This window comes from Phyllobates terribilis, unplaced genomic scaffold (assembly GCF_046119375.1).
Source record: "Phyllobates terribilis strain yellow unplaced genomic scaffold, ASM4611937v1 Scaffold_13__5_contigs__length_258822181, whole genome shotgun sequence".
NCBI lineage: Eukaryota > Metazoa > Chordata > Amphibia > Anura > Dendrobatidae > Phyllobates > Phyllobates terribilis.
Genome location: NW_027362773.1, coordinates 99,020,529 through 99,048,233, shown reverse-complemented (window position 1 = coordinate 99,048,233; position 27,705 = coordinate 99,020,529). Strand labels below are relative to the sequence as shown.

Below are 27,705 nucleotides of genomic sequence, written 5' to 3'. Positions count from 1 at the left end.
ATACAATGTGTAGCAGCCCCTGCCAGGTACTGCAGAACAGAACAGCTCCAAACAATATGTAGCAGTCGCTGCCGGGTACTGCAGAACAGATACAATCTTTTTTGATAGGCGATCAATTAGGTTTGACTGGACAACCCTTTTAATACTTCTCACAGCTAAGGGTTTGCTACAGTTTTATCTAGTCTGGACCATACAATCCCATGTGAGCTAAACACATCCAGGGCATTTTAATCTCTCTTCTGTTCTGATAGTTTGTTACAGTGTGCTAGTGCAGGTAAAATATATCAATCTAGTGGCCTGTCTGTTTTTGCTTACAGATGATCAGGCTGGATACAATTGTTCCAAACATTCAGCTGTAAGAAGGATTAAAGGGGTTGTCCAGTGAAAGCAAGTCATCACCTATCTGCTGATCGGTGGGTGTCCGACCACTGGGACCTGCACTGATTGGCAGAACAAATAATTTCTATCCGTGTTGCAAAACAGAGCAGCAAATCAGATGCTCATCCTCCACTCCATTCATTCTCTATGGGGCTTCCAGAAAAAGGAATGAATGGAGTAGCGATCGCACATGCTCAGTGCGGCTCCATTCTAACAGGGGGGGTGGTAAAAGTTCCCTTTTCTGCCAATCAGTGCAGATCCCAGCGGTTGGACCCCCACCAATCAATAACTTATCACCAATCCTGTGAATAGATGATAACTTATTTTCATCGGAAAACCCTTTTAAGTCAGGACAGAGGTGCCACCTCTGCGTATAAACATGAATGTTTCAGCAAATGTAGAATATCTGCAAATAGTGAGTATTTGCAGAAACTGTAATATTCTCCTCATTACCTGGGAGAGAAGGGATTACCAGCAGCACAGAGTATTTCAGTATAGGGCTGTATGTGACAGGTACAATATAGTGATGGAGACAAGGTAACGGTCACAAGCTGAGGACTGATGACGGTATTGAGGACATTTGGTCTGTGTCATGATGCCAAGAGGTCTGCAAAAGCCTTCATGCAGCACAGAGTATTTCAGGGGCGGAGCACGCAGATCAATGTTGCAGCTCCTTTCTTACAGATTCTGTTTTGCAGGTTTTAAGAGGAAAGAGTTTCGAGGTAAACTGGCCATCGCCATCACCGCCAACTTCGTCAACAGAAACACGACGGCCGAAGCCAAAGTGGAGGAGATCAGCGGAGTCGCCTTTATCTTCAATCAGAAATTCTTTCAAGACTTAAAGGAAGAAACAGGTTTGTCCTCATTCTACAAGCGAAGAGTAAACAGCAGCACATGACCCAGGTGACAGGAGCAGGGGGCACCCGGGCGAGACCCTGGAGGCCGTGCAATAGTTCAGATGTAACGTAAGAGTCATGGCCTTTACCGCACAAAAGAATTTCTCCTCCGTACATGGAAATTACTCTGCTGCAGAAGAATCTATACTTAGCTTCTATTGTTCTGTTACCTGCACAGAAAGGTGGTAACAAATTATTTCATTGACATCGATTGTCTTGTGTGTAAATAATAGAACTGCACAACTACATTGATAAATATTTAGCTTTTTTCTTAATTCTGAGCTCAGGCCTCCCAGAAGTCCCTAATGGTTCAGGGTCTGCACACAACTTGCAGTATACATTGCAATGTGTCAGAGGATTGCTGTACGTGCAGAATTGGGGGAGTGCAAACAGCCACCAGAATCGTAGTGAATGCAGCATTGAATGTGACTGGAGTCAGTGGCAAAACTTGAGCCTCAATGCAAAATCTTAAACAGGGACCCCAACTGGTCTTCTCATATGGGCCAAATGGACCTTTTAGGCCCCCCCTAGACTTCAGGGCCCAAGTGCAAACTACAACCCTAAGCATCCACTATAGTTGTGCCTCTGGCTGGAGTATTAGAAAAGTTACAACTCAAGTTCAGGAAAGCAAAGAAACACTTAGGGACCGATTCATCAGAAAACTGACATAAAAGCTTTGAAAAGTTTGATTTTTTTTTGCACAACGGGGAGTTGTGCAAAACAATTGCGACTTTGGGCAGTTTTTCATCAGTTGGACTCTTTAGCATAGATGAGGAAGAGCCAGGGTGGGTCTGGGGCATGGCCACGCTCGACCATCAGATTCATCAAAAATGCTGGCACTTTGTACATCAGAAATGCAACTCCTTTCTTTGGCTGGAATAGCATGTCTGGTGCAATGCATGGAAGCACGCACCGCTTAGAAGAGAAGAGTGTCATATGCTTCTTAATGAATTAGGCATCTTCTATTTCAGCAAGACTGGGGTAACGCGTTTGTATGCTACGCCTGTCTTGATGAATTGGCCCTATATTTTGTATTTCACTAGACCAGAAACCAAATTGGATAGACTACCAGTAAATTAGATGATATGGCTTTGTTATTAGATGGTAAAAAATTTGTTATTTTGTGAAAATATTATATTACTAAGCTTTCACTCCAGAGCTGTACTCACTATTCTGCCGGTGCAGTCACTGTGTACATACTTTACATTACTGATCCTGAGTTACATCTTGTATTATACTCCAGAGCTGCACTCACTATTCTGCTTGTGCAGTCACTGTGTACATACATTACATTACTGATCCTGTACTGATCCTGAGTTACATCCTGTATTATACTCCAGAGCTGCACTCACTATTCTGCCGGTGCAGTCACTGTGTACATACTTTACATTACTTATCCTGAGTTACATCCTGTATTGTACTCCAGAGCTGCACTCACTATTTTGTTGGTAGAGTCATGGTGTACATAAATTCTGCAGCTTCAGAGCTGACATCTCCCAGCGTTCCCTGTATAGTGTCTGCACAGAACTTACTTCTGTAAAATGTCCTCTTCTCTGTACAATCATCTCTTTTCACCGTTCTTGTCTTTTGGTTTCAGGGATCGATCTTGAGAACATTGTGTATTATAAGGACAGCACACATTACTTTGTAATGACGGCAAAGAAGCAAAGTCTGCTGGATAAAGGCGTCATTCTGAATGTAGGTGGATGTCGCTGGGATGGTTTTCTCGGACCTGAGGTCTATGCTATGGAAACCATTAACCTGAAATGTTCTATATTTTCAGGATTATGTTGATGCAGAGATGCTGCTGTGTGCGGAGAATGTAGACCAGGAGAACCTGCAGTCCTATGCAAGAGAAGCTGCCGACTTTGCCACCAATTACCAGCTGCCATCTTTGGACTTTGCCATCAATCACTATGGGCAGCCGGATGTGGCCATGTTTGATTTCACTTCTATGTACGCCTCGGAAGATGCCGCACTGGTCAGGGAACGCTATGGGCATCACCTTCTGGTGGCTCTTGTTGGTGACAGCTTGTTAGAGGTTAGTCGGAAAATCTTGGCCTCATATTTCAATGTATTTTCCTGCATAGAGATGGCGGCTTTATAGAGTGCTCTTCTTTTCAGCCTTTCTGGCCGATGGGGACGGGCTGTGCCCGGGGGTTTCTGGCAGCCTTTGATACAGCCTGGATGGTGAAGAGTTGGTCTCAGGGGTCGCCACCTCTCGAGATTCTGGCTGAACGGTAAGACATTAATTCTTTGCTTCTGTACAAACCCAGTTAGTCAATGGCTCATTATTTAAAGAGTAACAAAACTTTTTTTTTCATTTAATTATTGACTAACTTTTGCAAAGTTATGATTCTTTGCATTATAGTCCATTACCTTACTTTGCTTCAACACATCTATGTGGAGTCAGGAAGGAATTTCTCCCATAATATGGAGCAATTGCCATTTGCCTCGTGGGTTTTTGTCTTCCTTTGGATCATCATATTAGATTATAGGTTGAGCGTGATAGATTTGTGTCTTCTTTCAGTCTTAAAACTATGAAAGTTCTCTTTTAACTGCTTAGTTTATGCTCTTTTAGAAGCTGCTTTGAAGTGCTGCTCTAGAAGAAATCTGTACTTAAACACCATTTACACACACTTCTTTCATTATCAGTGTCTGAACGTGGAGGAGGGGATAAGAAATCGTCACACAGGAAGTGTGTTTGTGAATTGTGTTTGAGTATAGATTTTTGCTAAAGCAGCAGTGCAAAGCAGCTTCTAAAAGAACATGAACTAGGCAGTTAAAAAAGCACTTTCAGCATGGTGTTTGAAGGAAGGAAGCAAAATAAGGTCATGGAGTATATTACCAGGATTCATAAGTTTGCAAAGGTTGATCAATAATTCAATTTAAAAGAAAAGTTCACACTTTGAGGTTTAACTAGGCATTTTGGCCACTAGGTGGCCCTGGTTTAATCTGGGTACTTCTTTAGGCTAAGGCTACCAAGTGATTTTGGTTGCAGTAATAAATCCATGATTACAAAGTTAGCTCCCTATTTCTTTCCATGGACATCATTGAGGTCAGAAGATACAATCTATCATCGTCATGACTCCTTTCTCCTAGCAATTCCTGCTACAATCTGAAAGGTTTCTTCTGCTGTATTATGGGATTAAACTTTGTAATAAATACTTATATGGAAAGAGCTTCCTTGTGTAAATGTCAAGCATTTCACCACTTTATGTTAGGTTCACTAGGTGAGGTGGATCCTCAAAGCTCAAGGTCCGAGTGGGCACATGGGCTGCGGGTGTCGGTGCAGCAGATAGTTGAGACACATGGGAAACAGGTAGCTGAGGTCCTGGAAACCGCAGATAGGTAGCTGAGGTCCTGGAGACTGCAGACAGAGAGCTGAGGTCCTGGAGACTACAGACAGGTAGCTGAAGTCTTGGAGATCACAGACAGGTAGCAGAGGTCCTGAAGATCACAGACAGGTAGCTGAGGTCCTGGAGACCGCAAACAGGTAGCTGAGGTCCTGGAGACCGCAGACAGGTAGCAGAGGTCCTGAAGATCACAGACAGGTAGCTGAGGTCCTGGAGACCGCAAACAGGTAGCTGAGGTCCTGGAGACCGCAGACAGGTAGCAGAGGTCCTGAAGATCACAGACAGGTAGCTGAGGTCCTGGAGACCGCAAACAGGTAGCTGAGGTCCTGGAGACCGCAGACAGGTAGCTGAGGTCCTGGAGACCGCAGACAGGTAGCTGTGGTTCTGTAGACCGCAGACAGGTAGCTGAGGTCCTGTAGACCGCAGACAGGTAGCTGAGGTCCTGTAGACCGCAGACAGGTAGCTGAGGTCCTGGAGACCGCAGACAGGTAGCTGAGGTCCTGGAGACCGCAGACAGGTAGCTGAGGTCCTGGAGACCGCAGACAGGTAGCTGAGGTCCTGGAGACCACAGACAGGTAGCTGAGGTCATGGAGACCGCAGACAGGTAGCTGAGGTCCTGGAGACCGCACAGGTAGCTGAGGTCCTGGAGACCGCACAGGTAGCTGAGGCCCTGGAGACCGCAGACAGGTAGCTGAGGTCCTGGAGACCGCAGACAGGTAGCTGAGGTCCTGGAGACCGCAGACAGGTAGCTGAGGTCCTGGAGACCGCAGACAGGTAGCTGAGGTCCTGGAGACCGCAGACAGGTAGTTGAGGTCCTGGAGACCGCAGCTACCAGCAGACAGGTAGCTGAGGTCCTGGTGTTAGAACCCTCCTGTTAGTTTTTTCTATCTTGTGTTTTGCGGTCACGTGACCATCTGCCTATATATTCCAGCTCCGCCCTTCTGGCTTTGCTGGACTTCAGTGTTGTTTAACTGTCTCTCTAGCCAGGTGCTTCGGTGCCTATCTCTGTCAGTTTGCTTGGTCCTCTGGGACCTCTAGTACTTTTTGTCAGTTTGTCTTTTGTGCTCTGCAACAACTTCTGTTTAGGAGGTGTCCCATTTTTGTCCCAGTCCTTAGTTCTTTTAGGGACCCCTCCCTTAATTCTATAGGTCTTCGTTCAGACTAGCCGAGGACTAAGGCGGGTCTGTTCACAAGGAACAGGCAGCCCGCTACATCGTAGGGATTCAGCTTAGTCTTACTGTAGGGACAGCTTTCCCCTATCTTTCCTTAGTTTATGTTGCAGATCATAACACCTGGAGACCGCAGACAGGTAGCTGAGGTCCTGGAGACCGCAGACAGGTAGCTGAGGTCCTGGAGACCGCAGACAGGTAGCTGAGGTCCTGGAGACCGCAGACAGGTAGCAGAGGTCCTGGAGACCGCAGACAGGTAGCTGATGTCCTGGAGACCGCAGACAGGTAGCTGATGTCCTGGAGACCGCAGACAGGTAGCTGATGTCCTGGAGACCGCAGACAGGTAGCTGAGGTCCTGGAGACCGCAGACAGGAAACTGAGGTCCTGGAGGCCGCAGACAGGCATCTGAGGTCCTGGAGGCCGCAGACAAGCAGCTGAGGTCCTGGAGGCCGCAGACAGGCAGGTTAGGTCTTGGAGGCCATAGACAGGTAGCTGAGGTTCTGGAGGCCGCAGACATGCAGCTGAGGTCCTGGAGGCCGCAGACATGCAGCTGAGGTCCTGGAGGCCGCAGACAGGTAGCTGAGGTCCTGGAGCCCGCAGATAGGTAGCTGAGGTCTTGCAGACCATAGATAGGTAGCTGAGGTCCTGGAGACTGCAGACAGGTAGCTGAGGTCCTGGAGACTGCAGACAGGTAGCTGGAGTCCTGGAGACTGCAGACAGGTAGCTGGAGTCCTGGAGACTGCAGACAGGTAGCTGGAGTCCTGGAGACTGCAGACAGGTAGCTGGAGTCCTGGAGACTGTAGACTGGTAGCTGGAGTCCTGGAGACCGCAGACAGGTAGCAGAGGTCCTGGAGACTGCAGACGGGTTCTGAACAGGTCATAGTGCACAGAAAAACTAAGAGTCTTAATACCAAGACACAGGTGTGTATCTTGTTGAGCCTTATATAGGCCTAGGTAGATGATCACAGTGGAGCATGCCGGGCTACTTGCACAAGACAATTTAGAGGACCGGGGTGAAGGGAGCAGTGCCTGGACCTAGGACAGGTGTGTAACACTTTACTCATCACATTAGTAAAGGTCGGTGAAGATTGAGTCTAAAAACTGACAAAATACTTCTCGGATACAAATTTTCTGCCGTTCTGTTGTTTTAGTATCTACAGCAACAGACAAACGGCTTCCTAGTTCCCAGTCATTAATATTCTTAATTTGCTATTGTCTCTGTTATCTGCATAACACACGTGATGATCTCACCTTTTATCAGACTGACGGCTTCCTGTAAACTCACTATAATGCCGCCTTCTGTGTGTGTGTATACAGTGGGGGAAATAAGTATTTGATACACTGCCGATTTTGCAAGTTTTCCCACTTACAAAGAATGGAGAGGTCTGTAATTTTTATCGTAGGTACACTTCACCTGTGAGAGACAGAATCTAAAAATAATCCAGAAAATCACATTGTATGATTTTTACATAATTAATCTGCATTTGTACCTACAATAAAAATTACAGACCTCTCCATTCTTTCTAGGTGGGAAAACTTGCAAAATCGGCAGTGTATCAAATACTTATTTCCCCACTGTATAAGTGTATATATATATGTATGTATGTATATACAGGTGCTTCTCACTAAATTAGAATATTTCTCGTGCTGCATGTGGACCCGTCTGCTTCAGTTAAACCTTGCCCACATTTAATAAAATACCAAAAAAGTCACAAATCAGGGTGTAAATATGACAAGCGCCATCATTTCAGAGTTTTTTTCAGCCAGTTTTCGGCAAATACAGGTGCATCTCACTAAATTAGAATATCATCGAAAAGTTAATTTATTTCAGTTCTTCAATACAAAAAGTGAAACTCCTATATTATATAGAGTCATTACACACAGAGTGATCTATTTCAAGTGTTTATTTCTGTTAATGCTGCTGAATATGGCTTACAGCCAATGAAAACACAAAAGTCATTATCTCAGTAAATTAGAATACTTTATAACAACAGCTTGAAAAATGTTTTTAAAATCCGAAATGTTGTCCTACTGAAATGTATGTTCAGTAAATGCCCTCAATACTTGGTCGGGCTCCTTTTGCATCAATTACTGCATCAATGCGGCAATGTGGCATGGAGGTGATCAGCCTGTGGCACTGCTGAGGTGTTATGGAAGCCCAGGTGGCTTTGGTAGCAGCCTTCAGCCCGTCTGCATTGTTGGGTCTGGTGTCTTTCATCTTCCTCCTGACAAGGTCAGGCGAGTTTGCTGGCCAATCGTGCACAGTGATACTGTTTGTAAACCAGGTATTGGTACTTTTGGCAGTGTGGACAGGGGCCAAGTCCTGCTGGAGAATGACATTTCCATCTCCAGAAAGCTTGTCGGCAGAAGGAATCATAAAATCTCTAAAATCTCTAAAATCTCCTGGTAGACGACTGCACTGACTTTGGTCTTGATAAAACACAGTGGACCTACACCAGCAGATGACATGGCTCCTCACACCATCACTGATTGTGGAAACTTCACACTAGACCTCAGCAGCTTGGATTGTGGCCTCTCCACTCTTCCTCCAGACTCTGGGACCTTGTGGAGTATGTCAATGACTGCCTTCTGGACATCTGTCAAGTCAGCAGTCTTCCCGATGATTGTGGAGCCTACTGAAACAGACTAAGGGACCTCTTTAAACACTTAGGAAGCCTTTACAGGTATTTTTTGTTAATTATTCTAATTTACTGAGATAATGACTTGTATTGTCATTGGCTGTAAGCCATAATCATCAACATTAACAGAAATAAACACTTGCAATAGATCACTCTGTGTGTAATGATTCTATATAATATACAAGTTTCACTTTTTGTATTGAAGAACTGAAATAAATTAACTTTTTGATGATATTCTAATTTAGTGAGATGCACCTGTATTTGCAGAAAACTGGCTGAAAAAAACTCTCAAATGATGGCGCTTGTCATATTTACACCCTGATTTGTGACTTTTTTGGTATTTTATTAAATGTGGGCAGGGTTTAACTGAAGAGGGTGGGTCCACATGCGGCCCGAGAAATTTACTAGAATTTATGCCAGAAATTGGCTTTTTTGTATAGTCTAAATGTATACCAGCCAATGAATGCCCTATGGGAGATTTTATTTTTCTATCAGAAAGAAATAATCCTAATTTAGTAAGAGGCTAGCTCCTCCTAATAACAATGAGACTCCTGGGGTCCTACTGTATACTGAGCCCCCCGATCATTTATTCTACCCTTATGAATGGAACTAGGGGAATAATAGGCCTCTTTTCCATTGCTACAAGGACGATGCTAAATATAAGGTAAAGTCTAAGATTCCTATAGCTGATGTAATGTATGACCTAATGGCGTACGGTCTTGTTTCATTCCTGACTCACTTGTCTGTGGTCGAGGAGTTAAAAAAAATTAGATGTCAAAAATCAAAGAAGAATGAGGATTGTTGGAGCTTTATGGTGAAAGCGTTTATTCCCGGCTGTGCAGCAGAGAGAAGATTATACCCTGAGGATACACATAAAGCGATGACCTCATGAAATGTACGAGGGGCTACATACTGAGCCGTCTCATTCACAGCCTCAGTCTCCATTATCCTGACCACAGTCTGACTTGGCAATTTTGGCAAAGACATGATACATCGGGGGGGGTACGGAGTTCTCATTTTTATGACTGTAGTTATGTTTTTATTTTCTTCTATCAGGGAAAGTATCTATCGCTTACTACCTCAGACGACACCCGAAAATATCAACAAGAACTTTGACCAGTATACGATCGACCCTGCAACGCGATATCCCAACCTCAACTCCAGCTGCGTCCGCGCTCATCAGGTCAGTAACAGAAAGCGAGACAATTAACGCGGAGGCCGAGGCCAATTTTTGCAAATATCCCCAATGAGTAGATGACCTTACCATGGTGATTCTCGTGAGTGGAGAAGTGGCTTCTCTTCTTAGATATATATGTTCCTTAGGGGCCATTCACGTTCCATTTTCCCCTTTCCATATGGTTTTCTGTATGAAGCCCCGAAAAAACGGATTTAGACAAAACCTTCGGCAGAGCAATAAAGTACAGTGAGAAAAGTGGAGTTCAAAAAGACCCTCCGCTGTTTTCACGGTTGTGTCCATATTTTCAGGTGGGCACAAGAAGTAGACTATGTTCTTGTGCCTGTTTGAAAAAAAAAAACCTTATCTCACTTTATGGCTCTTTCGGGGGGTTCAGTCTGAATCTAATGTTTTGTATGCAAATTGCCTTTTCAGAGAGGAAGAGGACTTGAACTCCTTAGACCTCTAATTTTTTGGGGATTCAGACCAAATTCTCGACAGAAGGGGTTAAATGCAATGTCAATGGCACCTTATTGCTTGCGCATCAGCAACAAAGACATAACTATAATGTATACAAGAGATTTTATTACAGATATTTAAGATATCAAAAAATATATATAAATATGAAATATGGATAAACATGGATATATATTGTAGAGATTCCACTCTTCAGCAGCACGTTCTCAATCAAATATGATATATTTACCTTCATAAATCGTCAAGGAAAACAAATGGCCTTTCTCAGGTGAAACAATATAACATAAATTAAACTGGTATAGTTCTCTATATCATGCTCACATGTAGAGCAAAGTACTGTCAGACAGTTCCTCACAACAAACTGCTTCAGTATCTCCCAGGTCTCTTCATCCTTCCACACACAGATCATGAATGAGGCAGCTAGACTGCCTTAAATAGCCCGTTCTAAGTCCTGGAACTGGAGGTTAGGGAACGACTAGTCCCACCCACCTCTAGTGGTCGTTCCTAAAATCCTGACCCAAAATCCAGGCCCATTAATAAAACCTGTCAGCACTATCTGTGCTGGAGCCTGCTTCTCCTGGTCCTACTTCACTGAGGCTCACCACCTCGGTGACACATACTTCCCATCCAGAACTTGTCCGGCTGCAACCTTACAATAGATAAACATATATAGATAGAGAGATAGATCTATATATATATATATTTCACTTCATGACTAAGGCATGGTCAATTGGAATTACCGGCTCAAAGCCTGAGACTGCACCAGACAGAGACAAAAAACATATCCCTAAAGCTCCGCACATATCAATGTGCAAATAACGTCCACACAGGTAGGCGGTAGATATTGATGTGGATGGTAGTTTAGATGGTGGTTTAGATCCTTAAATATTCTCCAGTACAACAGAAAGAAGAATGAATGATGATGACATCAGCAATCCCTCATTAGTGCATCCTTAGGGCCAAACCAAGAGAGGAGTAAATCAATCTGCATCTTACCGAATTAGTTCTGAATTTCCCCAAAATTTCAGATTCTGGCGATTCCGAAATTTTGGGGATTTCATTTGCACAAGTCCATCAAAATGGTGGCTGTCTGCATTAAAAGAAGTTAAAATCATAAAATACTTTATACTCACCAGTCCTGGCTCTCAACTGTCTTTACGCTGCCACAGTTCCCCATCCTCTATCATGACGTGTGTCACCTGCCATATAACCGCGTGAGGCCAATCATAAGAGAAGGAATGAGAAGATGTGGATAAAATGTAAGGATACGTGAGAACCAAGGACTGGGCAGTATAATATGTTTTATTATTCAGTAATTTCTTCCTTCCCCTCCTACAGTATAAAAAACATCTTTTCATGGCAATCAGGGCAGTTAAAACTCAGACCAAGTTTATTTGACCACATCAAATCTGCCAGTAAAGTCAAGGGAATCTGCCCAAAACTAATTTCGGGATGTTCAACCCCTAAATTTCTTCTCCAAAGGTACGTGGATACACCTCATTATTAAATGAAGCTGTCCCACCAGGAGTGATAACCCTATTATTTCCTTCCAGTTTATGAAACATCAGTATACACAGCGCTGTACCGCCCTGGGTTAGCTCTTAGTTATGTGAACTGTTACTATGTATCAGCCTTGTCTCTATGGTTACCGGAATATTGGGATTATTTGTATCAGTTCTGTTTGTAGTTCATGTTGGGACTTTGTCCTGGAGTTCCAGGCGATCCTCTTTGTGCCGTCGCTTTGTAATATGACCGCGCTGCTGCAGAAAATGCTGATTGAGACTTTACTGTAACCTGTGATGGATATTCCTTCAGGCGGGAGAAGTGTATATTTACATGTGCGCAGTGTGAGACGGGTGTAATCTCTCATACAAAGTAACAGTGACCCAGCGGCCGCCTGCTGCGGAGATGTTTGTATTACCTCTGCTGTGCTTGGAAAAGGCTCTGATCATGTGAAGCTGGTTAAAAAACACAACTGATCTGTGGGAACTGGTTTCCCCTTAAATTGCATTACTGGAATTGAAAACTCACTGTACGATGTAAGATTCTGCAACTTCCCAACGTGCTCTGTGTTTCAGTTCATTGACGCTTTCAAGATCTCCGCTTGCTGTGTAAGAGCAGAAACATTGCATTCAGTGACTACTAAATGCCCTCATCGTGTATTGATTCCGGCTCTAGTTTGCTACATTGTTACACGCTTAGATGTTGTGTACAATTCAACTTTTTTTTTTATTATTGCTGACAATGGTTTCAGCATGTAAAAGCTTACAGATCACGTCTCTCACAACTGTGATCACAGATCTTCCTGAATGCTAAAAATTCTGATAGTATAATTCGCAAATCATTGTATGTAAACTCCGTCACTCACTAGTTTGCCATTTAAACCACTCGGCTGGGGTTCACATGTTGAATATTTGGTGCGGATTTTACACTTGGATTTCTAAACTGAAATTGTTTTTGCATCTAAAATCTGTGCAATATTTCCTGCGCTTATTTATGTTTTTATGTACATTTTTGGTGTCGGAAACACAACAGAACAAATCAGAGTTTGATCAGTTTAATCAGAGTTTGATCAGTTTGATCAGAGTTTAATCAGTTTGATCAGAGTTTGTTCAGAGTTTGATCGGAGTTTGATCGGAGTTTGATCGGAGTTTGATCGGAGTTTGATCGGAGTTGGATCAGAGTTGGATCAGAGTTGAATCAGAGTTGAATCAGAGTTGGATCAGAGTTGGATCAGAGTTGGATCAGAGTTTGATCAGCTTGATCAGAGTTTTATCAGAATTTAATCAGAGTTTGATCAGAGTTTGATCAGAGTTTGATCAGAGTTTGATCAGTTTAATCAGTTTGATCAGAGTGTTTTCCAATTTTCTCGGATGTGGAGAATTAAAAAAAAAAGGTCATCCAAGTGGTGTCCGATGTTTTCCACAGATTCATAGGCATGAATAAGTGAGTGCCATCAGAGACAAATTTTACATTCTTCGATTTTTTTTCCTTGGATCGATTCAGTCCAAGGAAAAAATCAGACATGTGCACAGCCTCATTGAATAATGTTGGACCGAGTGCGATTTGATGTTTTGACGGATCGCACTCGGAGCGAAACTACGGTCGTCTGCACGAGCCCTAACAGGCATTAACCTGCTGTGGATTAAAAAAAAAAAACACAAACCAAGGCAATTTCTGTGTGGATTCTGCAGGAAAACAAAAGACAACTCATTCAATTTGCTGGTACTGCAAATTGTTGTGGAAAATCCGCCATGAAAGGAAATATCTAGCCTTTCAGCATCGTGTGACTGCAATTGTCGCAAAATCAAGGATTTTTTTCTAGACTGGTAGTGAACAGTCGTGTAAGTGAGAAACTGCTAAATGAAGCTTTTTGTTAGAACTGTGCCTGTGTTTACACTAGTGGGGATTGCCTTCGCTTATACAATGTAACAAACCACATAGAAACACCACAAATATTGTTCATATATTTACAGAAATCCCATTCTTAAAGGGGTTGTCCACAAGGCGATATACATTGATGCATGTGTTTTTCTTGCAGGTTAAACATTTATATTTCACTGGGGAGTTACATGGCTGTCCTCTGGAGAGAGCCAGCTCTATCAGAAGATCTGTAGGGATAACCAGGCATGGTATGTATGGTGCAAATAATTAAAGGGAATCTGTCACCCCCTGGGACTTATTTGACCTCTACTATGGGCATACAGGTGATAGAAATGTAAATCTATTCATACCTGTATGCCTCATATTAGAGGTCTTGTTAGTGTGAAATGTCTTTTTATTCATTCTGGTTTCTGATGTCTTGGAGGCCCGGTGCTTGCAAGAAATCCCACCTACTGTTTTAATTATAATGTTTCCCCCCTCCCCTGCACGTCACAGTGCCCTGTGACATGCATATCCCGCACCTGCGCACTTCACCTTTTAAGCAAGGCGATCTTAGTCCTGCCGTCTATGTGCATTGTAGAGCAGGGATCTTGTGCACAGGCGCCGGGAACTCAGAGTGACTCGCTCGCACCTGCGCACAAGATCCCTGCTCTACAATGGAACCATAGGACTAAGATCGCCTTGCTTAAAAGGTGAAGTGCGCAGGTGTGGGATCTGCATGTCACAGGGCACTGTCAGCAACAAGACCTCTAATATGAGGCGTACAGGTAGGTATATATTTACATTTCTATCACTGTATGCCCATATTAATAGGTTATATACATCCCAGGGGGATGACAGATTTCCTTTAATGGAAAGTTCTCACTCCGAGTTCCTGTTCTCCTTTTTCCCAGTAGTACTTGGGGCAGATAAAACATTACTGTTGTGGGTACAGATGTGTAAAGAATCTGCATGTCATCAATATGGGAATCAGTGAAGGTCACAGCTTATGACCCCCATACACTGTAGGTCAAGGTTGGTTGAACCAAATTTCGGGATCATTGAGTGACCATGTAATGTCTATGGGCTCCTTTTCTACAGATAATGTTTGGGGAAAATAAGGATCAAGCACTTTGATTTCAGTCGCCCGATCCTTTCATTGTCCAGGCAGAGAAGTGGCTGTCAGATGAGTCTGGTGTCAGCTCTGTTCTTCCATATGAATGTTGTGTGGGGGAGTCTGGAGAGATAGTTGACAACAAGGGAGGAGCGGACCAGTGGAAGTCCGGGTTCTGGTACCCGACCCAAACTTTATTCCAAAGTTCGGTTCGGGTAACAGATCTGTACCCGAAGTTGAACCAGAACCTGAACCCCATTGAAAACAATGAGGACCCAAACTTTGGAGCAGGAAAAGCTCTTTCTCTCTCTCGCATACTTCCCCCGAAACGCCAAACTTTGCAACTGACTTCTGGGAGAAGTCCGTGTTCTGCGTTTAACTGTCCGGTACGAGCCCCAAACTTTTATGTTCGGGTTCACTTATCTCTATTGGCGACCAAATTAGATATTGTCTCTCAGTTATCTAAGGTGTCTGGGTATTCTTAGTCGCCCCCTACCCCACAGTGTAAAAGCTGGAGATATATTTGGGTAGATTTTCCTTTTAAATACAAAGTATATCATGTCCATTACTAAGATTCATCCTGGTGTCTTGTTCTTGTCATATCAGAATCTGATGTTCGACCCAACAAGCTCCTAACCTGGTGTCAGAAGCAGACGGAAGGCTACAGGAACGTGCACGTCACCAACCTGACCAGCTCCTGGAAGAGCGGCCTCGCTCTATGTGCCATCATTCACCATTTCCGGCCAGATCTTCTGTGAGTCGCAACGTTCTGTAATCTCATAATAATAGTCAGAGATAGAATTCTATGAGCAAATCAATTCATAACTAATCGCATTTGTTTCAAATTTCCTAAAAATTTTAATTTGTCATATCCAATTTTTTTTCATGATTTACGTAAATTTCAACCAAAGAGCTGCTGGGAAAGGGATGAAATAATCTTATACTCACCTCCCCTTGGTCCTCCCTGTTCTTCTCCTGCGGCCACAGTTGGCTCCTCTGTCCAGTAGTACCAGGAATATATTATCAATATAACAGTAGGACATTTTAAAATTTGTTTTAAATCCTGCTTTAAAAATATATAGAGGTAGCCTCTCCGCAGGACAGATTCTCTTTAGATCATAGGACTTATACAATGCCATGACAGGAGTATCAGTTAGGGTTTTTTAAAGGGAAGTGTGTCATGTGACTCCCTCTCAGCTTTTCTGATTGGTTGAGAGAGTTCACAAAAGGGAGTGGCAAGAATTATCCAGCCCCTGAGGAACTTGAGAAACCTACAAAGTGGAAGAAACAGATATAATATATCTGTATATATGGAGGGAGAAAGAAAGATAGATATTTCTATTTTTCGTTAGACCTTATTAGGAAAACTTTGGCCACTGGCAACGACTTACTCACTCTCTACCTTTTAATTATTCCATGACTTCTTATATAAACGACCTTCGTCTTTGATCCCCGGCCTATTAATGATGTCTTTCTTCCTGTGATATTGTATCCTTTGTTCCTCAGTGACTTTTACTCTTTGAACGAGGAGGACACTGTCAGGAACAACCAGCTGGCGTTTGATACCGCAGAGAAAGAGTTTGGAATCTCGCCCATCACTACGGGGAAGGAGATGGCGTCCACAGAGGAACCAGATAAGCTCAGCATGGTCCTCTACCTCTCCAAGTTCTATGAATTATTTAGGGGTGCCCCTCTGAGGCCAGTTGGTGAGTGACTCTTTGTAGCTGTATCTTCATATAATTAGGAGATGTAAGGGGTCATGGCCGTCCTGGAGTCTCGTGAAAAGTGCTCTTGTTAATCTAAAAGGATAATATATGACTTAAAGGGGTTGTCCAGGACTGGAAAAAACATGGCTGCTTTCTGTTAGTAACAGCGTCATCCCTTAGCGAGACCTGTGTCAGTTATTGCAGATCAGCCACATTGAAGTGAATGGAGCTGAGCTGCAATACCGCACACCATCCAAGGTCAGGAGTGGCGCTGTTTCTGAAAGATAGAAGCTATGTATTTGTAATCTTGGACAACCCCTTTAATGCTAAGGCAGCTACATACATTTCAGGGAAATTTTCCTATCACGTTTAGAAAGCTAAAATCAATGGAGCCGCACTATTTTTGCAAGCGATGAGCCTTTTAAATTGGTTATCCTGCTTTATATTGGAGCAGGTTGTCACTGTACCATTCAGCACAGAAGAAGGTTTTCTATTTTATTCTTGGCCATTGACCCTTATTTTGGGAAATTGGTGAAGATTCAAGCCCACAGATCCATCCACAATATGCCATCTTCTGAGACCTCTGTATTTTAAGTAGGATACCAAGTTAAATCTCAGTGTAATAACTATCTATTCTCCAGGGAACACGGGTAGGGGTTGGATGAAATGGCCCAATTTCTATACACGTTTAGGAGGCGTAAACTCTTTTTCCATTTTTTATCTCCATACATAAAAAAGTGCAATTTTATTGTATATTGACTAGTTTATTACCACCCTGCCAGTAGGGGGCACTATTGACATCTCAATTTTACTTATATTTTTGCAGATTCCGCCCCCAAGAACAATGGGAAGAATGGAGAGGTCCATCCCTCCAAACCATCCAATCTGCTCAGTAATAATTACCTTAATTTAACATTACCCAGAAAGAGAGTGCCAAAGGTGAGAACCAAAACTCCAACTTATTCCTGTTAATTTTTTTTTTAGATTAAAATACCAATAATTTTAGTAAAAAACAAATTATATATATATATATCGTGTTCCTTTTATTCTACTGATCAGTACAGTGAGTGCAGCTCTGGAGTATAATACAGGAAGTAACTCAGGATCAGTACAGGATCAGTAATGTAATATATGTACACAGTGACTGCACCAGCAGAATAGTGAGTGCAGCTCTGGAGTATAATACAGGATGTAACTCAGGATCAGTACAGGATAAGTCATGTAATGTATGTACACAGTGACTACACCAGCAGAATAGTGAATGCGGCTCTGGAGTATAATACAGGATGTAACTCAGGATCAGTACAGGATCAGTAATGTAATATATGTACACAGTGACTGCACCAGCAGAATAGTGAGTGCAGCTCTGGAGTATAATACAGGATGTAACTCAGGATCAGTACAGGATCAGTAATGTAATATATGTACACAGTGACTGCACCAGCAGAATAGTGAGTGCAGCTCTGGAGTATAATACAGGATGTAACTCAGGATCAGTGCAGGATCAGTAATGTAATGTATGTACACAGTGACTGCACCAGCAGAATAGTGAGTGCAGCTCTGGAGTATAATACAGGATGTAACTCAGGATCAGTACAGGATAAGTCATGTAATGTATGTACACAGTGACTACACCAGCAGAATAGTGAATGCGGCTCTGGAGTATAATACAGGATGTAACTCAGGATCAGTACAGGATCAGTAATGTAATATATGTACACAGTGACTGCACCAGCAGAATAGTGAGTGCAGCTCTGGAGTATAATACAGGATGTAACTCAGGATCAGTACAGGATCAGTAATGTAATATATGTACACAGTGACTGCACCAGCAGAATAGTGAGTGCAGCTCTGGAGTATAATACAGGATGTAACTCAGGATCAGTACAGGATCAGTAATGTAATGTATGTACACAGTGACTCCACCAGCAGAATAGTGAGTGCAGCTCTGGAGTATAATACAGGATGTAACTCAGGATCAGTAATGTAATGTATGTACACAGTGACTGCACCAGCAGAATAGTGAGTTCAGCTCTGGAGTATAATACAGGATGTAACTCAGGATCAGTAATGTAATGTATGTACACAGTGACTGCACCAGCAGAATAGTGAGTGCAGCTCTGGAGTATAATACAGGATGTAACTCAGGATCAGTACAGGATCAGTAATGTAATATATGTACACAGTGACTGCACCAGCAGAATAGTGAGTGCAGCTCTGGAGTATAATACAGGATGTAACTCAGGATCAGTGCAGGATCAGTAATGTAATGTATGTACACAGTGACTGCACCAGCAGAATAGTGAGTGCAGCTCTGGAGTATAATACAGGATGTAACTCAGGATCAGTACAGGATAAGTCATGTAATGTATGTACACAGTGACTACACCAGCAGAATAGTGAATGCGGCTCTGGAGTATAATACAGGATGTAACTCAGGATCAGTACAGGATCAGTAATGTAATATATGTACACAGTGACTGCACCAGCAGAATAGTGAGTGCAGCTCTGGAGTATAATACAGGATGTAACTCAGGATCAGTACAGGATCAGTAATGTAATATATGTACACAGTGACTGCACCAGCAGAATAGTGAGTGCAGCTCTGGAGTATAATACAGGATGTAACTCAGGATCAGTACAGGATCAGTAATGTAATGTATGTACACAGTGACTCCACCAGCAGAATAGTGAGTGCAGCTCTGGAGTATAATACAGGATGTAACTCAGGATCAGTAATGTAATGTATGTACACAGTGACTGCACCAGCAGAATAGTGAGTTCAGCTCTGGAGTATAATACAGGATGTAACTCAGGATCAGTAATGTAATGTATGTACACAGTGACTGCACCAGCAGAATAGTGAGTTCAGCTGTGGAGTATTACAAACTGTAAATCACATTTTGTAAGTAGTATAGTGAATTTTCAAAGTCTCTTAACCTTTTATTTTTAAAGCCATTTTAAGGCACTTCCAGCAGAATACTTGGAGTACTTTCATGAGTGAATGGGGTTTTTGCTTGACGTCTGTGTCTGGTGAAGTTCTTTGCTAGGATCCGACATCAGGATCTTGTACATTGTTGGAGAACATGGACCATTTGTTAGTAATTACCAGGACATGTAGTGATTATCCAGTAGCCTGGACCTGTAGAGCGATGGAGGAGGGATGTGTCTCCTTTATCATCCTCTGCTGCTTTACAAGGTGCAGCTGCTACAGAATCCTCCCCGGAGCCGCGGATACATTGTGAGTTATGACTGTATAATGGAATCCTACATAAATAAACTGTAGGATTGGAGGAAATCTCTCACTGAAACCCACATTAAACAAGTGTCCGCTCCACTTCTCCTCACTGTCTTCCAGACGTTGCTGTGATCGCTGCCTCTCGCCCTTTCTTTCATCTCACTTCTTGCACTAACTGAAGGAGATAAGTCTGGGGCCCCCATAATTGAGATGTTACCCCAAACTACCATAGAAACAAAACACAAGAAACTCCATGACCCCGACTCCATGATGTCATCTAATTACCCTGACTAACGTATTTAACGTTACCTCCTGAAATTAATTATTCGGGACGCGGACTGAGCCGTTTAAGCTTTTCTTTCTTTTTTTTATACTTCAATCCCAGAAAATAACCAGATCTGTGATTTATCTCCAACCCCCTGGAATTATGGAGGGTGAAATCAATCACGAAACACTTATCTCATGTATGAACCTGGACCGTGCGTTTATCAAATCCTTCCCCTGTCCGCCCGTCTGCTCCCATATATGAAGCACGCAAGCATGTGTTACCCTAATGCTGGCCATATGTTCCAGGAGGTAGAGGCTGGCGCCCCCATTACTGGCTCCGGTGAGGAATACTAAGGACTTTTCACTTTGTCAAATACTAATTTATCCCCAGCATGCGTTAATATGAAAAAGGTTGGGGGCGAACATAAAACTGTCGTGAAACTTTGATTATTGCCATGTGAGCGTAATAGTGTCAAGGGATGATATGGGGTTGGTATAATGAATAAGAGATTAAATACAGACATTTATTGCTTAAAGGAGTTGGGTAGGATTAGAAAAACATGGCTGCTTACTTCCAGAAAGAGCGCCACACATGTCCAAAGTTTGTGGGTGGTACTGCAGCGTAGCCTTATTCATTTCAATGGAGCTGAGATGCAAACCAAGCCCAACCCATGGACAGATGGGGAGATGTTTCCTGAAACAATAACCTCTAGGTGGCGCCCTCCTGCCCTTTCAGTAGTAATTGATATGACCAATATGGCCACCTCACAAGAGTTGCCACTAAAGTGGAACGATTTGGAGGACCATTGCCCACCACCGGACCAGATCACTGCAAACTTCCAACTATTTCCCGGCATCCTGGGCGCCATTTCTGATTTGTAAGCCTCCGAAATGTCATGACTATATCACGACATCTGTCACGCCACCACATCATGACATTGCGGAGTCTATTAAGATGTAGGATACCGGCAGCTTCTAGGAAGTTCAAAGTGCTCTGGTGACCGGGGTCCTGCAAGTCATTTTGCCCAACTCTAGTTGTCGCCCAACTTTGCCTAAATATCTAATTATCACATCCTACATCCCTAATTTCCGGCAATCATCTGCAAGCTTGGCAACACAATTCTCTCTTCCATAATGATTTTGTTACAATGTATCAGTGCAGGTAAAATATTCAGTCTGGAGTGCAAGAGCTTTGCCTCAAGGAGGATGATCCAGACAGAATACAGTCGTAACAATAATAATAACGTCTGTAAAGCGCTGTGGAATTAATGGCGCTATATAAGTGAGTAAAATAAATAAATAAACAAGCACTTTCAAATATACTTTGGCCCCCAATTGATAATTTGCAAAGTTTAAGGTTTTTTTTTTGTTGTCTTGGATTTTGACCAAATTTCTCAAAATGGCAAACGATGTTTGAAGAATTTAATGTAAATGCGAAGATGCTTTTTTTTTTGCTTGTTTGTTTGTTTCATTTGCACCTTTTTTGAGTAAATGTTGCAAACAGTTTTAAAATGTAGCAAACTGAGCAAAGAAAAAGAATAAATAAAAAATAGATGTAGAATTCGTACTCTGCTAGGGTACCAGAGAACAATTGTGCAAAGATTTTGCAAACTTTTGATGAATGACGAGAACTGTACAAACTAGAGTAAAAAAATGGCGCAAACGACATAATTTGCTGCAAACAAAAATTCCTGAAACCTTAACCAAAAGACGTAAAAAAAAATGATTCATAGTCTTCGCGTTTCAGTTTAAAAGTCCCTTTGCTGCAAGTGAATAAGAAAACTGTACAGATATAATACAGCTGAAGGTTTGTTCCAGTGGTACCCATTCCTTGTAAACTTAGCACATCTCTTTTCTTGCTACAATGTATCTATCTGGGATCTGCACTGGATACACCCTCAGCTGTACGTAATATGTGTATGTGTGAATGTAAGCGATAATATTCCTGTTCTGCGACTGCGAGAAGAGATCTTAAAATCATGAGAAATTGATGCAAAAAAAATTAAAACTTGCAGAATTTGCAAATTTATGATTCATTTCTATTTGCAGAATTCAGAAAAAGTTTATATATCACTTATTTGGTGCATGTCAAACTCTAGCCAATGAGCAGGATGGTCCGTATTTCACTTTTGTGCCTACACTAAGTAATTCCCAGCTTCACCTCTGGCCGCTAAACATTAATGGTTTTGTGTTTTTACCTTTATCCAGGAAGAAAATAAATCTGAAGAAAATGATGTGAACAAGAGGAGGAGGAGGACGATGCAGCTCTTTGATGAGGTCGGTGCTTGGAACTCGCTGGTGACTATAGACGGGTTCAATATTGGGGCAGACATTATGGGGTGGCCCAGATACTTCACGGTCGCTGCTCGCCGCAGCCCACATTGGGCCTGAGAGCAATTACTGACAGCTGTGGTTTATTAGGGAGCAGCGCTCCTCGTGATCCAGCATACAGTACAGTTTTGAAGGGTTCATTGCAGATTTTTCCTTAACTGCAATATAATTATAATTTTATTATTATTTATTATAGCGCCATTTATTCCTATTTTAATTATTTATGTAGCGCCAGAATATTCCATAGCAGAGATTGTCACCATACATGGAGTTTCCATGATGTTATCTTATATAGAGATGAGTGGATCTGCTAAAATTCAATTTGCGAAAGTTCGCTGATTCAATTCGGTAGAATTAAAACTACCCCAATTGCCGTGAGTGGATAAAGGGGTCAAAACAAAAAAATATTAAACTTTATACTCCCCTATCCCCACCTGTTCTTGCGCCTCTTACTCCGGTGCTCTGTTCTTCCGTCGTTCCATTCCGGCACGGAGGTCAATGTAAGGGCTCGCTCACATGACCGAATAAAATGGCAGAGTGCTATCTGATGTTATCGAATAGCACTCAGACCAATGTTATACTATGGGGCAGTGCTGATAAGCGTTTTTTTTTCCCATACTGATTTGGCATCAGAAAAAAGTCGATTGGCAGCGTGAATCAGATGGCACGTACAAGAATATAAATACTCTAATACTGCCCTCTATATACAAGAATACATCTACTATAATACTGCTCCTATGTACAAGAATATAACTACTATAATACTGCCCCCTGTGTACAAGAATATAACTACTATAATACTGTCCCTATGTACAAGAATATAATTACTATAATGCTGCACCCTATGTACAAGAATATAACTACTATAATACTGTCCCTATGTACAAGAATATAACTACTATAATACTGCCTCCTATGTACAAGAATATAACTACAATAATACTGCTCCTATGTACAAGAATATAACTACTATAATACTGCCCCCTGTGTACAAGAATATAACTACTATAATACTGTCCCTATGTACAAGAATATAACTACTATAATACTGCCTCCTATGTACAAGAATATAACTACTATAATACTGTCCCTATGTACAAGAATATAACTACTATAATACTGCCTCCTATGTACAAGAATATAACTACTATAATACTGCCTCCTATGTACAAGAATATAACTACTATAATACTGCTCCTATGTACAAGAATATAACTACTATAATACTGTCCCTATGTACAAGAATATAACTGCTATAATACTGCCCCCTATGTACAAGAATATAACTACTACAATACTGCCCCCTATGTACAAGAATATAACTACTATAATACTGCTCCTATGTACAAGAATATATATACTATAATACTGCACCTATGTACAAGAATGTAACTACTATAATACTTCTCCTATGTACAAGACTATAACTGCTATAATACTACCCTGTATATACAAGAATATAACTACTATAATACTGCCCACTATGTACAAGAATATAACTACTATAATACTGCCCCTATGTACAAGAATATAACTACTATAATACTGCCCGTATGTACAAGAATATAACTACTATAATACTGCTCCCTATGTACTAGAATATAACTACTATAATACTGCCCCTATGTACAAGAATATAACTACTATAATACTGCTCGTATGTACAAGAATATAACTACTATAATACTGCCTCCTATGTACAAGAATATAACTACTATAATACTGCGCCTATGTACAAGAATATAACTGCAATAATACTGCTCCTATGTACAAGAATATAACTACTATAAAACTGCCCCCTATGTACAAGAATATAACTACAATAATACTGCTCGTATGTACAAGACTATAACTACTATAATACTGCTCCTATGTATAAGAATATAACTACTATAATACTGCCCCTATGTACAAGAATATAACTGCAATAATACTGCTCCTATGTACAAGAATATAACTACTATAATACTGCCCCCTATGTACTAGAATATAACTACTATAATACTGCCCCTATGTACAAGAATATAACTACTATAATACTGCTCGTATGTACAAGAATATAACTACTATAATACTGCCCCCTATGTACAAGAATATAACTACTATAATACTGCCCCTATGTATAAGAATATGACTACTATAATACCCCCCTATGTACAAGAATATAACTACTATAATACTGCCCCCTATGTACAAGAATATAACCACTATAATACTGCCCCCTATGTGCTAAAACATAACTACTATAATATAATTGTAATTGCTCTCGAAACTTTGAACAGATTCTTTACGGTTTTACTTTTTAATTTGGAGATGTCTGAAATGTTCTCACACTGCTCTGGTTATTGGGATTTCCTCCAACTTAGATATTAGTCTGTGGAATCTATGGTATGTTGACTGGGGCTGGTAAGAGCCCGTGCGTCTCATTCCATGTTCATTCCTTTAGTGGAGGACTTCATTTCTTGGGTGACTGAACAGGTAAAAGGTTCAGTAGACGCCAATAAGTCGCGTTTCATGTTTTTGTTTTGTAGACAGTGAATTTGTCAAGTGAAAGTATCAATTCTGGCAACGAGTGCAGCGACACAAAGGAGGTCATTAATCAGAATAAAGTCAAGTCCATGGCTACTCAGTTACTGGCCAAGTTCGAAGAGAATGCACCAAATACATCATTACGGAGACAGGTAAGCCGGCGCCTGTGTAATAAGCCTGTCCTGTTTATCGTTTTCTGGCATGTGATGTGTTTAAGACTTCACCATCTAAGGAGAAACGTCATATAAAGAGAGATTTTCCAGTATTACAGTACCATCATATATTTGACCCTCAAGCACTTATAGTGGAAAATTCTGCTACTTTCTAATAGACTTGAGGAGAGATTTATTGGTTGGCAGAATAAAATTGCAAGTTTTTAGCCTGATTCACATGTGCGACCACGGTGAATGGAACGGTGGTCACTAGGGATGAGCGGAACCCTGGAAGTTCGGTTTTAGTACCCGACCCAAACTTTATTCCAAAGTTCGGTTAGAGTATCAGAACTGTACTCGAACTTGAGCCAGAACCTGAAACCCATTGAAAACAATGGAAACTCGAACTTTGGATCTGGAAAAATATTCTCTCTCTTCTCCCAGAACTCTGAACTTTGCAAAGTACTTCCGGGAGAAGTCCGTGTTCGGTGTTTAGCACCAGACACTAACTGTCCGGTACGAACCCCAAACTTTTAAGTTCAGGTTCGATCATCTCTAATGATCACACATGCTCACTGCTGTATTAATCACACAGGTGACTTCGGGACCCCCCATTCTCATTATTGATGGGGGTCTCACCAGCTTTTATATGCCTATCACCAATTCTCCAGATAGGTGATGTATGTTGATTATGGGACAACTCCTGTAAGACCTACGTAGGAAGCACCAGCTTCGGTTTAGTTCAAAGTGTTTAAGATCTCTTCTTACTGTCAAGGAACAGAAACCATTTTACGTAAACCCAGAAGCTGAAAACAAGTGTATAACTAACATCTTGAAGCTGAGGATCTACCACAGTTGTATCCAGTGTAGATAGTCTTTTGTGAATTACCATAAAATGTTATTCCCAAAGTATTGAGTTTTTTTCCCTAATCCATGGGATATGGGATAATTTATTAATCTCTGGGTGTCCAACTACTGGGAGCCCCCAACAATCCTAAGATCAGGGTTCAAGACCCTGAATATCGTGCTATACAGAGGGGAGGTGCATGTACTCCTTCGCTCCATTCATTGTCTGTGAGACCATCAGAAAAAGCCGATACAACGAATAGGGTGGAGGTTGCGTATCCATTCAAGATGGGGCTCTCGGGGGGTTAAGTCCAGTTTTTAAGGCTCCAGAGCCCAGTCCACGAAATCGTGGGGGGACCCAGTGATCAGACCGCTAATTGACACGGGATCATTTAATATTTTGGTAAATAACCCTTTTAACAAGTTAGAAACCAGTCGGATACATTGGGGACAACCCAGGTCATTGACTTGCGATACTAATCTATTTTTCAATAACGAGGGATTGTCCAAACGGGATATAAGAGAAGCAAACCCTCAGCTGTGAGAAGTATTAGCTCTCTATGGGGTGTCTCAGACTCTAATGTTTCTATTTATTGACGAATTGGAAAACAAAGTATATTAGAAAGTTGAAAAACTTTTCATCATGTAACGATTTGACTTCATCCACGTAACGTTCCTCAGGGCTGTGCATCCTCCCCTCCCAGACACGTTCATATACCAGTTACGTCAGTACAAGGAAGAAGTCATCTCTGTAGTGCATATGTCACATATGTCTAAAAGGGACTTTCCCAAAATCAATTTTTACCACTCTGATTCCTGGAGAGTGATCGCACAAGGGAACAACATTTTTATACAAAACAAAGTCTACGGCTCCATTCACATGTCCGATTTTCACGTATGTGTTCTATCCATTTTTAGTTTCTAGAACACCCATTATAGTCTTTAGCCCCAGCACAACCTTTTTACAATTTTATTGTCTTTTTGTGGTGGGCCGACCACATTATTGTAGGAAATGTCTCTTACCTGCTTCCGCAATATGATAGAGTATGTAAAAACTGCAATGTTCTTTCTCTGTTGCAGCTTTGGGTGTGACTGAAGAACAAATCTGATTTTCCAAAGCGCTAAACTTTTAATATAGTTCGATACTGTGCAGTGGAATAAATATTGTGGAGTGTTCGTGATAAAAATGTATCCGGTCAAATGCCGCAGAATGTGAATAGTGTTTTGTTAAAGGGAACCTTTTGTCACATTTTTACATATGTACAGTGGTGACCAAAAGTATTGGCACCCCTGCAATTCTGTCAGATAATACTCAGTTTCTTCCTGAAAATGATTGCAATCACAAATTCTTTGGTATTATTATCTTCATTTAATTTGCTTGCAAGGAAAAAACACAAAAGAGAATGAAGCAAAAATCAAATCATTGATCATTTCACACAAAACTCCAAAAATGGGCCAGACAAAAGTATTGGCACCCTCAGCCTAATACTTGGTTGCACAACCTTTAGCCAAAATAACTGCGAACAACCGCTTCCGGTAACCATCAATGAGTTTCTTACAATGCTCTGCTGGAATTGTAGACCATTCTTCTTTGGCAAACTGCTCCAGGTCCCTGATATTTGAAGGGTGCCTTCTCCAAACTGCCATTTTGAGATCTCTCCACAGGTGTTTTATGGGATTCAGGTCTGGACTCATTGCTGGCCACCTTAGAAGTCTCAAGTGCTTTCTCTCAAACCATTTTATAGTGCTTTTGGAAGGTTTTTTTGGGTCATTGTCCTGCTGGAAGACCCATGACCTCTGAGGGAGACCCAGCTTTCTCACACTGGGCCCTACATTATGCTGCAAAATTTGTTGGTAGTCTTCAGACTTCATAATGCCATGCACACGGTCAAGCAGTCCAGTGCCAGAGGCAGCAAAGCAACCTCAAAACATCAGGGAACCTCCGCCATGTTTGACTGTAGGGACTGTGTTTGAATGCCTATTTTTTTTTCCTGTACACTCTATGTTGATGCTTTTTCCCAAAAAGCTCTACTTTTGTCTCATCCAACCAGAGAACATTCTTCCAAAACA

The 27,705-nt window shown here is 41.8% G+C and overlaps 1 protein-coding gene across 14 annotated transcripts in view; it reads left to right on the top strand.

Annotated features, from left to right (window-relative positions):
* Positions 1 to 27,705, top strand: part of MICAL2 (microtubule associated monooxygenase, calponin and LIM domain containing 2) — a 255,023-nt gene that overhangs the window by 103,938 nt on the left and 123,380 nt on the right. For all 14 annotated transcript variants that reach the window (XM_073658276.1, XM_073658278.1, XM_073658281.1 and 11 more), the window contains exons 6-16: positions 1,077 to 1,232; positions 2,872 to 2,972; positions 3,058 to 3,315; positions 3,399 to 3,514; positions 9,495 to 9,621; positions 13,631 to 13,721; positions 15,173 to 15,320; positions 16,073 to 16,272; positions 17,099 to 17,211; positions 21,986 to 22,054; positions 24,640 to 24,789. In XM_073658276.1, coding sequence (XP_073514377.1) covers positions 1,077 to 1,232; positions 2,872 to 2,972; positions 3,058 to 3,315; positions 3,399 to 3,514; positions 9,495 to 9,621; positions 13,631 to 13,721; positions 15,173 to 15,320; positions 16,073 to 16,272; positions 17,099 to 17,211; positions 21,986 to 22,054; positions 24,640 to 24,789 — 1,529 coding nt within the window. The remainder of the gene's footprint in view (positions 1 to 1,076; positions 1,233 to 2,871; positions 2,973 to 3,057; positions 3,316 to 3,398; positions 3,515 to 9,494; positions 9,622 to 13,630; positions 13,722 to 15,172; positions 15,321 to 16,072; positions 16,273 to 17,098; positions 17,212 to 21,985; positions 22,055 to 24,639; positions 24,790 to 27,705) is intronic.